The 14,471-nt window shown below is 59.4% G+C and overlaps 1 protein-coding gene across 3 annotated transcripts in view; it reads left to right on the top strand.

Annotated features, from left to right (window-relative positions):
* ABR (ABR activator of RhoGEF and GTPase) overlaps positions 1–14,471 on the top strand; it is a 159,275-nt gene that overhangs the window by 85,577 nt on the left and 59,227 nt on the right. For all 3 annotated transcript variants that reach the window (XM_064378165.1, XM_064378166.1, XM_064378167.1), the window contains 4 exons: positions 2,876–2,936; positions 8,449–8,501; positions 9,360–9,500; positions 11,845–11,966. In XM_064378165.1, coding sequence (XP_064234235.1) covers positions 2,876–2,936; positions 8,449–8,501; positions 9,360–9,500; positions 11,845–11,966 — 377 coding nt within the window. The remainder of the gene's footprint in view (positions 1–2,875; positions 2,937–8,448; positions 8,502–9,359; positions 9,501–11,844; positions 11,967–14,471) is intronic.

Below are 14,471 nucleotides of genomic sequence, written 5' to 3'. Positions count from 1 at the left end.
GCCCCATCTGCCACTCACATTTCTACCCAGGAGGAGGCATGGAGGGGACAGTTGCTCTGGGTCCTTCAGGACAGAGCCCAGCTCATCCCTTTGTCTAAAAAGACCTTGGTGACACCCTATAGCACCGGCCTTGCGGGAACAGCACCCAGCTGCCAGTTCAGGGCGAGAGAACCTCTACCCTAGAACGGGGGAGAGGCTTCTGCAGTTCTAGGGGTCCTGCCCTAAAGGCCCCCTTGACCCTTTGTGTTCCCTGTCTCAGCTCTAACGCTGGAAGAGCTGGGGAGACACAGGATGGCTTTCTGGAAACTTTAGGGGTACAGGGTGATGTCCAGGTTTGGGATCCACCAACAGGCAGCCGGGGCGCTGGGCAGACAGAGACAGGTGGGTCAGCTTGGTGACTGTTAGGGTGCAGGTTGGAGGACACGGATTTGCATCTGTGGCCATAGTGAGCTTGCTGGCATTTTTCCTCTGGAATTAAATGTACCTATTGAGGCCAGCGCGGTGGCTTATGCCTGTCATCCCAGCACTTTGGGAGGCCGAGGCGGGTGGGTCACCTGAGATCAGGAGTTTGAGAGCAGTCTGACCGACATGGTGAAACCCCATCTCTACTAAAATACAAGAATTAGCCAGGTGTGGTGGCAGGTACCTGTGTTCCCAGCTACTCAGGAGGCTGAGGCAAGAGAATCGCTTGAACCGGGGAGGCGGAGGTTGTAGTGAGCCAAGATCTCGCCACTGCACTCCAGCCTGGGCCACAGGGCAAGACTGTCTTAAAAAAAAAAAGTGTCTGTTGAGTCCCTTGCAGGAACAGGGAACCACAGGCCCTCCCCACACTGAGGACAGAGCCCACCCGTCTCACCCAGTGTGCAGAGAGAGGAGCGCTGACCAGTTTCTTCTCCCAAACCCATGGAATAGAGGAGTCACCCTCTGCCTGGGAGGACGAAGTGCAGGGTGGGGAAGTCCCTCTACACGGCATCAAGAGGCTGGAGAGGCTGGGCGCGGTGGCTCACACCTGTAATCCCAGCGCTGTGGGAGGCCGAGGCGGGAGGATGGCTTGAGCCCAGGGGTTCGAGACCGGCCTGGGCAATGTGGCAAGACCCCGTCTATATTAAAAATACAAATAAAAGAGGCTGGAGAAACAGTGCTTCCCCTCTCGGTTCCCAGCGCAAGCTGGGAACTATCCAACCGCCCTGGTCTGTGTTCAGAGCGGCCCAGCCAAGGCCGCCCGAGGGCCCAGGGTCCCATAGGGTCCAGAGAGTGTGGGCTCGGCTCTCGGCCTGGGCTGGCTGCCTGTTGCCTGTGCATGGACAGCAGCCCCCACCCCAGCCGTGAGCCCCTCTCAAAGGCTGCTCACCCCGGAGGGCAGAGCCGCTGGTGGCTCTCTGCCAGGTGGCTCCTCCTCCTGAGTCACTTGATGACGTGCTTGCTTCCTGCTGGCACTGCCACCTAATTACAGCAATTAGGCTCTTCCCTGCGGCAGGAGTGATTTCATAGCCCAGGCTTTGCTGGAGGGGGCGCGAAGAAAAATTCCCTGAATCTGGGAATCCAGGCACCAGCCAGAGACACAGCCTAGAGAAGCTGAGTAACCCCCACCCTCCCTGTCCCCCAAAATATACACACACCCAAGCTCAGTCCCCGGGAGTTTTCCCTGTCTAGAAACAGCTTGAGACAGATGCAGGAAGCTCCTGCTTTCTGGGGGCTTCCTTCCCTCCAGGCTGAGCAGGTGACATCACCTGGGCTCCTGACCTTGGCCTCGCCTTGCCCCCCGCCTTCCCTCCCACACCCCTCTTTGACGCTCCACTTGCTTTGTCTGCCAAGTGGGGATCGCATTACAGCTCGAATTGCAGGCGACACCGTCCTGTGAGCAGAAGCTGAGGCTGGAACCTCTAGAGGAGGGTGACAGAGGCCTGGAGCAGACCAGTCCTCCCCGCGTCTGTTTCCAGGACTCACTGCCTGTCACCTGGCTCAGGGTCCAGGAGGACAGGCTGTTCCTCCCCCTCCCCCTCCTGGAGGACACCCAGCACAGGCCTTGGTGGGTGGGGAGCGTCGGGGTGCTGGGGCCTGAGGAAGTGCCCTCTGATGGGGGTAGGATGCAGCTGGGCTGTCCCGGGAGCGCCGCATCTCTGCCCCAGGCCCACCATTCGCTGCCTGCCCTGCGCAGGTGTGCGGGACCCCCTCCCTCTCTCATGGGCTGCTCACACCTGAAGATCATCGGCTGGCACTTGTCAGCTCCACCCCTGTCTGCCAACGTGTAGGATTCCTGAGTAGGGGCTCCTGGGAGGGTTTCCTGTAACCTCAGGGCTCCCTGCCAGCCCCTCTCCTCTCTGGGACCTGGAGTCCCTTCCTTCTTGCCCATGCCCCAGCTGCTGGACTCTACAAGGCTCCAGGAGCTCACAGCTGTGGGTGCAGGGGATGGGGGTGTCAAGGCAGAGGCAGTCCATGGCCACGGGCTCCTTTGTCTCTGCTCTCATTTTTTTTTTTTGAGATGGCGTCTCGATCTGTCTCCCAGGCAGGAGTGCAGTGGCACGATCTCAGCTCACTGCAACCTCCGCCTCCCGGGTTCAAGCAATTCCTCTGCCTCAGCTTCCCGAGTAGCTGGGATTGCAGGTGCACGCCACCACACTCAGCTAATTTTTGTATTTTTAGTAGAGATGGGCTTTCACCATGTTGCCCAGGCTGGTCTCGAACTCCTGACCTCAGGTGATCCACTTGCCTCAGCCTCCCAAAGTGCTGGGATGACAGACGTGAGCCACGCACCTGGCCTCCATTCTCACACTTGCACTCTGAGTTTCAGAGCTCCCCTCCCTGCCGGGTTCACGGTGGGGGCTGGGGGCGGCGTCGGCAGACCAGGCAGTGATTCCTCTCCTCCCTTTGGCAGGAGCTCAAGGTGAAAGGTCCCAAGGACTCGAAGGACAGCCACACCTCAGTCACCATGGAAGGTACCCCGGGGAGGGGCCGGGTTACTGTCACCTTCCTTTGTCTGGCCGTGTGGGCGCCAGGCTGCATGAACGCGGCGCCCTTCCGCCTCACACACGCCTGTGAGTGTGAGCGCGCGTGAGCGTGTGTGCGCGCACCGGAGGACTCCAGCCTCGTGCCCGGGCAGCCAGCCAGCTACAAACGTGCTCCTCTTTAGGATGCCAGCGGGCTGCTGGGTCCCTCCCTCCCCGCCCCTCCTCCCCTCCCCCTCCCTCCTCTCCTTGCCACGCGCCTCCCGCCCCTCCCCCTAGCTGGAGGAGCACTCTGAAGCGGCTGCTGGATGCTGGGGACGGTGCGGCCGCTTCAGCAAGGTGGCTGAGTGGCCGGCGGGGCTGCTGGTGGGCGCCGGGGTCCCGGAGCGATGGCTGCACGCTCCTGCTGCGCGGACAGAGGCTGCCATGGAGATTCTCCTCATTATTCGCTTCTGCTGTAACTGCACCTATGGTAACCCAGGTGCCCGCTGTGGGAGGTGGCGGACCCTCCCACCTCTGCGACTGGCTGGAGTGGGCTTGAATGTGCCGGCAAGGCCTGGGGGCCGCAGGGAGGGAGGGTGGGCAGGCGGCTGGCCCTGAATCTCCCTTCGTGTCAGCCAGCATCCCGCCTAGAGTTGAAACCTGGGTGATGCTCAGGGCAGGGCTGCTTGGAGATGAAGGACCAGGCTGGCGGGTCCAGGTGACCCCGAGGATGGGTGGGGAAGGGGTGGCTAGTGTGGGAGAACTTCCTGCAGGGGCTGTTAGGGAGGGACGGTGATGAGCTGTGCCTGCAGACACAGCAGCCCTGAGGCCAGGGAGAGGGTCCGAGGGGGCCAGGCGCCGCGTGGGGATGGATGACGACGGGTGGCGATGGTCTGGATGGGTGACGATGGTGCCAGCCAAGGGGGGCCAGTGTGAGCCGGAGGGAGAAGTTGGGAGTTTCTTTGTTTCTGGAGCGAGGAGCGGAGGCTGGGCGGCGGGTATTGTGCTCCCAGGCACATGCTGCGGTGGGGGGTGGCGGGCGGGGGGGACACGGAGCAGCTGTGGAAGAGGAAGGAGCCCAAAGGCTTGTTTCCAGCCTCAAGAGACTCTCGAGCTGAGGTCTGGGCACAGGACTGTGGAAGGCAGGTCAGCAGGACCAGTGGTAGGGGGTGTGGCAGGAGGCTTTGTGAAGGTCAGACACATGCCACCGGTCAGCGGGACGGCCCGGGCCATCCTCCTGGTAGCCCCCACCTCTGGCCGGGCACGGGGGCATCCTGGACAGGTGCACGCCATCAGCAGGGCTGGTGGTCACAGGACTGTGAAGCCACCCCTGGCAGGGAGGTGTCCAGGAGACCATGGACTCTGGCCCAAGAGGCACAACGTGCCAGGGGTGCCCACCTGCCTGTGGCAGGGAGGGGGTGGGCTTGGTTGGCTCCCAGGCCCACTGCTCTGGGCCCAAGTCTGTGGGAGCGGCGGGCGGCTGGTTCTAGGACCTTCCTCTTCCTTCCCACCAGGTGCTTGGGCTCTGCGCCCTCCTCAGTCACCCTGCTTTCCTGTCTCCCTGGTAACCCGGAGCTCCTTGGAGCTGAAGGGAGGGGGGTGGCAGCTTGCTGGAGGAGGGGCCGTCCGTCTCCTGGGCTTTTTCCCAGGCGGCTGTGCTGGACGGACCGCGTGGCGCCATCACCCCCTGACCTTCTCAGGACCCTCGTGATGGAAGCAACCTCCGAGGTGGCCTCTCTCCTGCAACTCAGCAGGACGGCCCCAAGAACCATGTCCTCACTTGAAATTGGCCTGGTCAGAGGGAAAATGGTCTTTTTGGTCTGGCCTAGGAGTTGGTCAGGTCTCAACTCTGCCTTCCTGAAAAAGAAATGTGCCCTGCTTGGCTTCCTCTTCCTTCCCCAAAAGGAAGCTTCGACTTGGTGAACCAGACCCGGACCTGGAGTTCACGCTGCTCTGGCCTCTGTGATTCTGTCTTTGAGGTCAGCTTCACAGTGATAATGAGTACTGAAAGGGCCAGCTCGTGAGGACGGGGCTCACCCCATCCTGGTCACTCTTTCCAAGAAGCCTCCTGTGGCTCATTGAGATTTTCCAGGTGCCGGCCTCCCCTGAGGAGGGGGCAGTCAACACAAGGAGCGTGGGTGGGTCTACATTCAAAGCCCAGCTCCCTCCACCTGTAGCTTGGGACAGTGAGCGAGCCTCAGAACACCCTCAGCCTCAGTTACCTTGTCTGTAAAATGGGCCAGTGAGAATTGCTTCCCTTTTTAATCACAGGAAATAATGCAAGCAAAGCTGTTCCCTCAGAACCCTTGGGCACAGAGCGAGTACCCAGCCAACCACAGAGAGACCAGCTTGCTGCCCAAGTCGGGGGAGGAGTGGGGAGAGCTGGTGAGGCGGGCGGGAAGCAGGCCAGTCTGCCGGAGCTTGGGGACGCGGGAAGGCCAGAGTGAGCGCCTCGTCCTGCCTTCTCAGGGGACCCCAGTGTGCGGGGGCCGTGGGGACCACGAACGTCAGGGCCGCCCTCGTTCCCGTTCCCTCCGGATGTGATGTGGTCCCGGTGCCCTTTCCCTGAGCACCTGTCCCCCGGCTGCCCTCCCGGGCTCATTCTGCAGCCCTGCTCAGGTGTACTCTGGCTGTCTGAAACCCAACCTGCCCTGTGTGCAGGCCTCTGAGCTTTGTCAGAAACCTCTTCCTCCTGGGACCCGCCAGAGGGCTGCAGGAGCCATAATGCGGTGTCAGCTTTCCCTGGGGCCGCAGTTCTGGGCCCCGCCCCGGCAGGTGTCTGCTGAGCTCGCGCTTTCTTGGGGTCTCTGGGGCTCTTGAGTGTGAATTTTCGCCCTGAAGATGGGCTGAGCCACAGGTGGGTGCCTTAAGCAGCCTCAGAAATGGATCCCACCTGAGCTGGGAACTAGGCTGTACCTTCAGCACCCCAGGACAGCCCAAGACTGGTCTTGTTCATTCAAGCTTCCGTGGCGCATGGAGCGTCTCTGGAAATTGCTAGATACGCAAGGGCTACAGGTTTGTCATATGAAGTGTATTTACGTAAACCAGGGGTTGGCCGGGTATGGTGGCTCCTGCCAGTAATCCCAGCATTTGGCAGACCTAGGCAGGAGGATTGCTTGAGGCCAGGAGTTCGAGAGACCAGCCTGGGCAACATAGTGAGACCTTGTTTCTATGTTTATTTATTTACTTATTTATTTTTGAGACAATCTCGCTCTGTCGCCCAGGCTGGAGTGCAGTGGCGCGATCTCAGCTCACTGCAACCTCCGCCTCCCGGATTTAAGAAATTCTTCTGCCTTAGCCTCCCAAGTAGCTGGCATTATAGGTACCTGCCACCACACCTGGCTAGTTTTTGTATTTTTAGTAGAGACGGGGTTTCACCTTGTTGGCCAGGCTGGTCTCGAACTCCTGACCTCAAGTGATCCACCCCCGCCTTCGGCCTCCCAAAGTGCTGGGATGACAGGCATGAGCCACCACACCTGGCCCCTCGTCTCTATAATTAAAAAAAAATTAAATACATACATAAGCCATAAAGCAGTGGTTTTCACTCATTATACATTTGAATCGGTAAAGAAGCTTTTTAAAAATGCTGAATGCCTGTGCGGTCTTGCGGAGATGTGGGTTTAGTTGGCAGGGCTGGGGGCAGGCGTCTGGGTCTTTTCACAGCCACACCCCGCCCCAGTGATGTTGACAGGTAGCCGAGCTAGGCCTGCAGATAAGGCTGGTGGCCCTGCTGGGGCTGCGTCTTCCTGGCAGCCCACATACTGCTCCTGAAGCGTCTGCGTGGCGGCACAGCGTGGGGTCGGCTTTGGAGAATCCTTGGGTTTGGGGCCCGGCTCGGGCATGGGTGCTGGCGCTGGGATCTGTCACAGCGGGTCCTATGGGACACCCAGTCAGGGAATCCTTCTTCCCATGGACCATCCTGCCTCACTGCTCCTGTGGCCGGGAACCAAGGTCGTGACCCCCGGGGACAGAGCGCCCAGGTGCAGGATGGAAAGCTGAGCCTCCGTGTTGGGAGGGGGGTGCAGCTGCGAGCGGGAAGGGCGTTGGGAAGTGTCGGTCTGGCAGCTGCCACCTCTGCCTGTCCCTGCTGCTTCCTGGCCCTCCGCACTGGGCCACTTGGTATGTGGGTTGTTGAGGCTGCGGCTCGCGGGGGCTGGCTGGCCTCGCCTGTGTTCCCCCAGCCTCTGTGGGGCCGTCCTGTGCGAGGCCTGGCCTGAGTTGCTTCAGGAAACCTTTGCCCCTCAGGCTGCCATGTGTTTGAGAGCAGATACTTTTTTTTTTTTTTTGAGACAGAGTTTCGCTCTTTTCACTTAGGCTGGAGTGCAGTGATGCGATCTCGGCTCACTGCAGCCTCCGCCTCCTGGGTTCAAGTGATTCTCCTGCTTCAGCCTCCAGAGTAGCTGGGATTACGGGCATGCGCCACTATGCCCAGCTAATTTTTCTATTTTTAGTAGAGACGGGGTTTCACCGTGTTGGCCAGGCTGGTCTTGGAGAGCAGAGCCTCTCTGTGGAGGTCAGGCCAGGCTCCCTGGCCTCCAGCCTCCCTGGCCTCCAGCCTATCCTGGGCTTGCTGTCTGGGGTTTGAGGATGTGGGGAGGAGTCTTCCTCTGAGAGACGAGGCCTGTCCTGTGGGTTACAGCGAAGCGTGCCAATCCCAGCTGGCTGTGCCCGGCCGTCAGCTGCAGAGGCTGAGGCTGATAAGGGCGCTGCCTCTCCTGAAAACGCAGCACGTCTCCTTCCCCATTCTGGGGTCCTGGGGATGGCCGGTGTGCTGGGGTCTGCAGGGCCCAGCTGGGTGGAACTGTGTGATTCGGGCCGGGGGTGCCGGGGCGCATCTGCCTTGAGTCAGGTGAGGCCAGGATGGGCCTGGGGGCGGCTCTTGAGGAAGCCTCGTCTGAGGGGAGGGGATCCCGGGCCACCGGGGCTGCACATCACCTGTGTCTGCTGCGTGGTCTGCCCTGGGAGGGAGAGCCGGGGTGAAGGCTGCCGTGGGCCCACTGTGCCGTCCCTCAGGGGGGTATTCCCGGGGGGGGCATGCTTGTGGGGGTGAAGCTGGCCCACTGTGCCATCCCTCGGGTGGGTGTTCATGGGGGGCATGCAGGTGGGGGTGAAGCTGGCCCACTGTGCTGTCCCTTGGGTGGGGGGTGAAGCTGGCCCACCGTGCCATCCCTCAGGTGGGTGTTTATGGGGGGGCGTGCAGGTGGGGGTGAAGCTGGCCCACCGTGCCATCCCTCAGGTGGGTGTTTATGGGGGGGCGTGCAGGTGGGGGTGAAGCTGGCCCACCGTACCATCCCTCAGGTGGGTGTTTATGGGGGGGCGTGCAGGTGGGGGTGAAGCTGGCCCACCGTGCCATCCCTCAGGTGGGTGTTCACGGGGGGTATGCGAGTGGGGGTGAAGCTGGCCCACTGTGCCGTCCTTCGGGTGGGTGTTCCCGGGGGGGCGTGCGGTTGGGGGTGAAGCTGGCCTCTGAGGTGCTGGGTTGCCCTTGTCCACCATCTTCCTCCCTCCCCCCTCCCCACAGCTCTGCTCTACAAGCCCATTGACCGTGTCACCCGGAGCACCCTCGTCCTGCACGTGAGTGTCAAGCCCCTGAGTGGCCAGAGAGCATAGGAGCTCAGCGGGAGACTGAGCCCGGGTCAGAGGGTGCCAGAGTGTCTGAGAACAGCCTTCGAGGGGAATCGGGGTTCCCGGGGCCCGAGGATGCCCATCTGGCCCTCTGTCACCATGTCAGCAGGCCAGGGCCTCAGTACAGCTTGGCCACTAAGCTGGACACTGGGTCAGGTCCTCCCCAGGAGGCAGGCATTTCCTGCTCCCCACCCGCTGCCTCCTGGTCTCCAGGAGGAGACCACTACAGGGTGGGCACAGGGGCTTCTCCCCCTGCTGCTCGGTGGGATAAGCCTCCACCTGGTGTCCCAACTGGGGAAAGAGTAGTGACAGCAGCAGGGAGAAAGGGAGGCAGCCAGGGCCCTCGTCACTCACCCCTCACCCTTCACCCTCACCCTTTACCCCTCACCCCTGCTGCACCAGCTCTGATTTTTTTTTTTTTTTTTTTTTTTTGAGACGGAGTCTTGCTCTGTCACCCAGGCTGGAGTGCAGTGGTGCGATCTCGGCTCACTGCAACCTCTGCCTCCTGGGTTCAAGCAATTCTCCTGCCTCAGCCTCCCCAGTAGCTGGGATCACAGGCGCCTACCACCACCCCTGGCTAGTTTTTATATTTTTAATAGAGACGGGGTTTCGCCATGTTGGTCGGGCTGGTCTTGAACTCCCGACCTCAGGTGAGCCGCCGCGCCCAGCCTGCCTTTGATTTGTAGTTCAGATTTTTCAGGAATTGGTTGGGTCTCTGAGTGCCTGCCCTTTGAATTCTTTTGGTGAGGACTGAGGACCCCCGTGGCTTCCCCTGGAGCCCCTCAGCCCACAGCCCACCCTCCGCAGGATCTGCTAAAGCACACGCCCGTGGACCACCCCGACTACCCGCTGCTGCAGGATGCCCTTCGCATCTCCCAGAACTTCCTGTCCAGCATCAACGAGGACATCGACCCCCGCCGGACTGCAGTCACCACCCCCAAGGGGGAGGTGAGCCCGGGGCCCAGCACAGCCCCGCACCCAGGCTGAGAAGTAGGGGTGGGCCGGACCCCTCGTCCCCTTCTCTCATGCACAGGCGGTGCTGTGTGCCCTGGCCTCTCTAGCCCGTTCTCCATCCCCAGCCAAGGAGAGGCCTTCAGTCCTCGGTCACCCTGATGACCTGCGGCATCCCCGGGCCTAGGCCAAGAGCTTTAAATCCAGTGTCTCATGAATCCTCACAATAACTGAATGAGGCCGGGCGCAGTGGCTCACGCCTGTCATCCCAGCACTTTGAGAGGCCAAGCTGGGAGGATCACTTGAAGTCAGGAGTTCTGGAGACCAGCCCGGCCAACACAGTGAAGTCCCATCTCTACTGAAAATGCAAAAATCAGCTGGGCGTGGTGGTGGGTGCCTGTAGTCCCAGCTACTCTGGAGGCTGAGGCAGGAGAATCACTTGAACACGGGAGGCAGAGAATTCAGTGAGCCAAGATCGTGCCACTGCACTCCAGCCTTGGTGACAGAGGGAGACTCCGTCTCAAATAATAATAATCCAGTGAGCCAGAAGAGGGCACTGAGGCTGGAGAGGCTCTAGGTCTGCCACAGGTGTCTGAGCTGGATTCTCCACCAGGGCTGTCTGGACGCCCCATGCGTTCTGCCCCACGCCGGGGAAGCCGTCCTCTGGCCGCCTCCTCCTTGAATGCAGACACCTGCCTCTGGCCAGTGTGGGCCTCTCAGGGTCCCCAGGGACGCTGAGGGGGCAGGAGCTTGCAGCTGCTTCAGCTCGGCCTGCACAGGCAGCAGCTCTGGGAAACCTGCAGCAGGAGAGGCTGCTGGGACATCCAGTGGGCACCTGGATGGGGGGCAGCCGCTCCCTGGGGCTCTTTGCAGTGGAAAGGCCGGGGCAGCCCAGTCAGGGGAGAGCAAGGAAGCCTGAGGGGCACAGTTGCTTCGTGGGTCAGCAGCTGGACCCACACAAAACACCTTCTCAGGGGAGGTCATGAGGCGACCCTGGGGAGCGTGGCTGACTGCGTTTCCGCTCCTGTGGTCTGTTTACGAGCCCCCAGGGTCTCCTGAGGGGAGAGTGGTAAGGGGCAGGCTTAGGGAATGTCTGCTGGGCAGAGAGAGCAGATTCTGAGTGGTTCCTGGTGCTGGCATGCAGCATCCAGGGAGACGCTTGTCTGTTTCACTCCAGGGCATCTGAAAAATCTCCAGGGTTTTGCGTACCCTCAGCTTTCGCTCATCTGTTGGTTTTTTGAGACTGAGTCTTGCTCTGTGGCCCGGGCTGGAGTGCCGTGGTGTGGTCTCGGCTCACTGCAGCCTCCACCTTCTGTGTTCAAGCAGTTCTGTCTCAGCCTCCTGAGCAGCTGGTTTCACAGGTGGCCACCACCACGTCCAGCTAATTTTTGTATTTTAGTAGAGATAGGGTTTCACTCTGTTGGCCAGGCTGGTCTTGAACTCCTAGCCTCAAGTAATCCCCCCCGCCTCAGCCTCCCTAAGTGCTGGGATCACAGGTGTGAGCCACTGCGCCTAGCCTTGGGCAGCTTAATTACATACTTTCAATACACTCACCTGCATATCACAGCAGGTGTAGGTCATACCCCATATCACACACACAGGAGAGGCTGGGACGGATGGTGACGGCCCCCAGCTCTGAGCAGGTGGGAGGGAACTCTGAGGGAACCAGAGCCAGGTGAGAGGCAGCTGCAGGTCCCCTCTGGACACTGTTGCAGCCCCAGGGAGGACGGCCCAGGTCTCCCATCCCCAGAGGCTGTAGAAACCACGGAGAGGCCTGAGCAGGTCTCTGGTCACAGTGGATCCCGGACTAGATGAAGTTCATGGCTTGGTTGGGAGGGGTTGCAGGTGGGCGTATTAGTGCCCTGCGGGGGAGGAGCCTGGTCGTCCTGGGCAGGGGCACCGGGGGTGACTGGAGAGGCCCCCACACTGTGGTGGGCGTGTTAGTGCCCTTGCCCCGGGTGGAGGAACCAGGTCGTCCTGGGCAGGGGTGCAGGGGGTGGCCGTGGAGAGCCCCCCCACTGCGCACACTTGCTGTGCTGTTTTCCACACACCACCTCTGTGAGTCGCCTTTGGGGAGACATCGTCATGCCCACTGTACAGAAGGTAAATCTGAGATTCAGAGAGGTCAGGGAGCCTACCAAGATCCCAGCTGAGAAACCTGCCTGGATCGAAGCCCACGTCCTCCAGACTCCAGAGGCAGTGCTTTCACCACCTTTGTTACGGGGCTGCAGGCCACACCGCCCCCCAGTTCAGCCCTCCCTGGCTGCCCGTGCCCTCACGTGCAGGCTCAGCCCCCGGCCCGCTCCCCTCTGAGCAGCTGGGGGTCTGCCCTCTCCCTCAGACGCGGCAGCTGGTGAAGGACGGCTTCCTGGTGGAAGTGTCAGAGAGCTCCCGGAAGCTGCGGCACGTGTTCCTCTTCACGGACGTCCTACTGTGTGCCAAGCTGAAGAAGACCTCTGCGGGGTGAGTGTGCAGGAGTCCAGGGGCACAGGGCAGGGGCACGGGGCCAGACACTGCCCCCTGATGCAGCCTTCAGCGACCTTGTGGGTTTCTTTTTCTTTGAGACGGGGTCTTGCTGTGTTACCCAGGCTGGAGTGCAGTGGTGCGATCTCGGCTCACTGTAACCTCCACTTCCTGGGTCCAAGCGATTCTTCTGCCTTAGCCTCCCGAGTAGCTGGGGTTACAGGTGCCCACCACCACACCCAGCTAATTTTTGTATTTTTAGTAGAGACGGGGTTTCACCATGTTGGCCAGGCTGGTCTTGATCTCTTGACTTCAGGTGATCCTCCTGCCTCAGCCTCCCAAAGTGCTGGGATTACAGGCATGAGCCATCGCACCCAGCCAGCTTTTTCCTTTTTTTTTTTTTTTTGAGACGAAGTCTCTCTCCGTCACCCAGGCTGGAGTGCAGTGGCACAATCTCAGCTCACCACGACCTCTACCTCCCAGGTCCAAGCAATTCTCCTGCCTCAGCCTCCCAAGTAGCTGGGACCACAGGCACACACCACTGCGCCCAGCTAATTTTTGTACTTTTAGTAGAGGCGGGGTTTCATAGTGTTTCCAGGATGGTCTCAATCTCCTGACCTCGTGATCCACCCGCCTCAGCCTCCCAAGGTGCTGGAATTACAGGCGTGAGCCACTGCGCCTGGCTGCTTTTTCCTTAAAAAAAAAAAAAATCTATGGGCCGGGCACAGTGGCTCACACCTGTAATCCCAGCACTTTGGGAGGCCGAGGTGGGCAGATCACGAGGTCAAGAGATCGAGACCATCCTGGCTAACGCGGTGAAACCCCGTCTCTACTAAAAATACAAAAATTAGCTGGGCATTGTGGCGTGCACCTGTGGTCCTGGCTACTTGGGAGGCTGAGGCAGCAGAATTGCTTGAACCTGGGAGGTGGAGGTTGCAGTGAGCCGAGATCACGCTACTGCACTCCACCCTGGCACCTGGTGATGGAGCGAGACTCTGTCTCAAAAAAAAAAAAAAAACTATGAATTAATTTAATCTCACTATGTAGCCCTTTTTTTCCTGAAAATAAGTCATGTTTTTAATTATAACGATAATATAAGGACATTAGAGGAAACGCCGTCACCACTGAAGCATAAGTATCAGTCTCCTGCCGAGACACTTCCTTCCCTGTGTTTAAATGTTCTCCTGTTCCTGCGCAGCCGTCATCAGAGCGAATGCCCGGCTGGGGGATCTGCCGCTCTGTTTTGCATCTTCCCTGTTGCTGCCTCGTCCTCATCATCACCATCTTACTTCCCTCACGACGCTAGTGGTGGATGTGCCATTTACTTAAGCCTTCTCCTTCTATTAGACCTCTCCGAGTTCTTGCTGACTGCAGCACTGTGACTATTCACCCTAGCTCCTGCTACTATTATTGAGGGTTTAGGCCATGCCAGGTGCCATGACAGATGCTTTGAATGCATTATTTCTAGTCCTCCCAGCAACTCCACTAAGTAGTGACTGTTGCTCCCTTGTCACGGGTGAGAGAGAAGCGTTGGAGAAGGTAGATGAGCTGCCCACCGTTGCCCAGCTGGAGGCACAGGCAGGATCGGAGTCCCACGGAACGTGAAAGCTGTCTGGTGCCTCCATCTCTGTACCCGGGAACGTGGGTCTGTGCTGTGCCCTGCGCAGAGAGGCTCATTCAGTTCCACTCACACACTCTTCCACCCACATTTCCTGATCACCTTCACTGTGCCAGGCACACCCCTTCTCACCACTGAGAAGCGTCAGTCCGCATCCAAACCCGTGTCTGTGTGACTTCAAAGCCAGTGCACTCACCACCAGGCTATCTTTCCTCTGCCTTCAGCCTCCGACTGGCTGTGCCCCTGAGTACTACACAGGGACAGCAAGCCCTGAGCCCACCACAGCACTCAAGGGTCAGAATGACAAGTGCAAATCTAAATCTAAGTCCTGGGGGAAGGATTGATCATTATTAACTTCAGTAAAGGGCGAGACTGGTCGGGCGTGGTGGCCCACGCCTGTAATCCCAGCACTTTGGGAGGCCGAGGTGGGTGGGTCACCTGAGGTCAGGAGTTTGAGACCAGCCTGGCCAACATGGTGAAAACCTGTCTTTACTGAAGTTACAAAAATTAGCCAGGCATAGTGGCGTGCGCCTGTAATCCCAGCTACTCATGGAGCTGAGCCAGAAGGATCACTTGAACCCTGGAGGTGGAAGTTGCAGTGAGTGGAGATCATGCCATTGCATTCCAGCCTGGACAACAAGCAAGACTCTGTCTCACAAAATAAAATAATAATAATGATAAAGGGCCTGACTCTCTGAACTAGATCATGTTTGAGATAGTTCTAAGGCAGAGATGGTGATAATAAGCACACATGCCTCTGCCTGTCATCCTTTGCCATGGCAGGCATTACTAACCAATCAATGATGGCAAACATTACTAATCTGGGCACTCTTTCTTGCTAGACTTGGATGTGACTTGTAAGCCTTCATCCAGTGTAGACCCATGTG

The sequence above is a fragment of the Aotus nancymaae genome, unplaced genomic scaffold, assembly GCF_030222135.1.
Source record: "Aotus nancymaae isolate 86718 unplaced genomic scaffold, 86718_ANA_hifiasm-v0.15.2.pri h1tg000018l, whole genome shotgun sequence".
In the NCBI taxonomy this organism is placed as follows: domain Eukaryota; kingdom Metazoa; phylum Chordata; class Mammalia; order Primates; family Aotidae; genus Aotus; species Aotus nancymaae.
The sequence above is the reverse complement of the archived record's forward strand: the minus strand, read 5'-3'. Positions and strand labels throughout refer to the sequence as shown.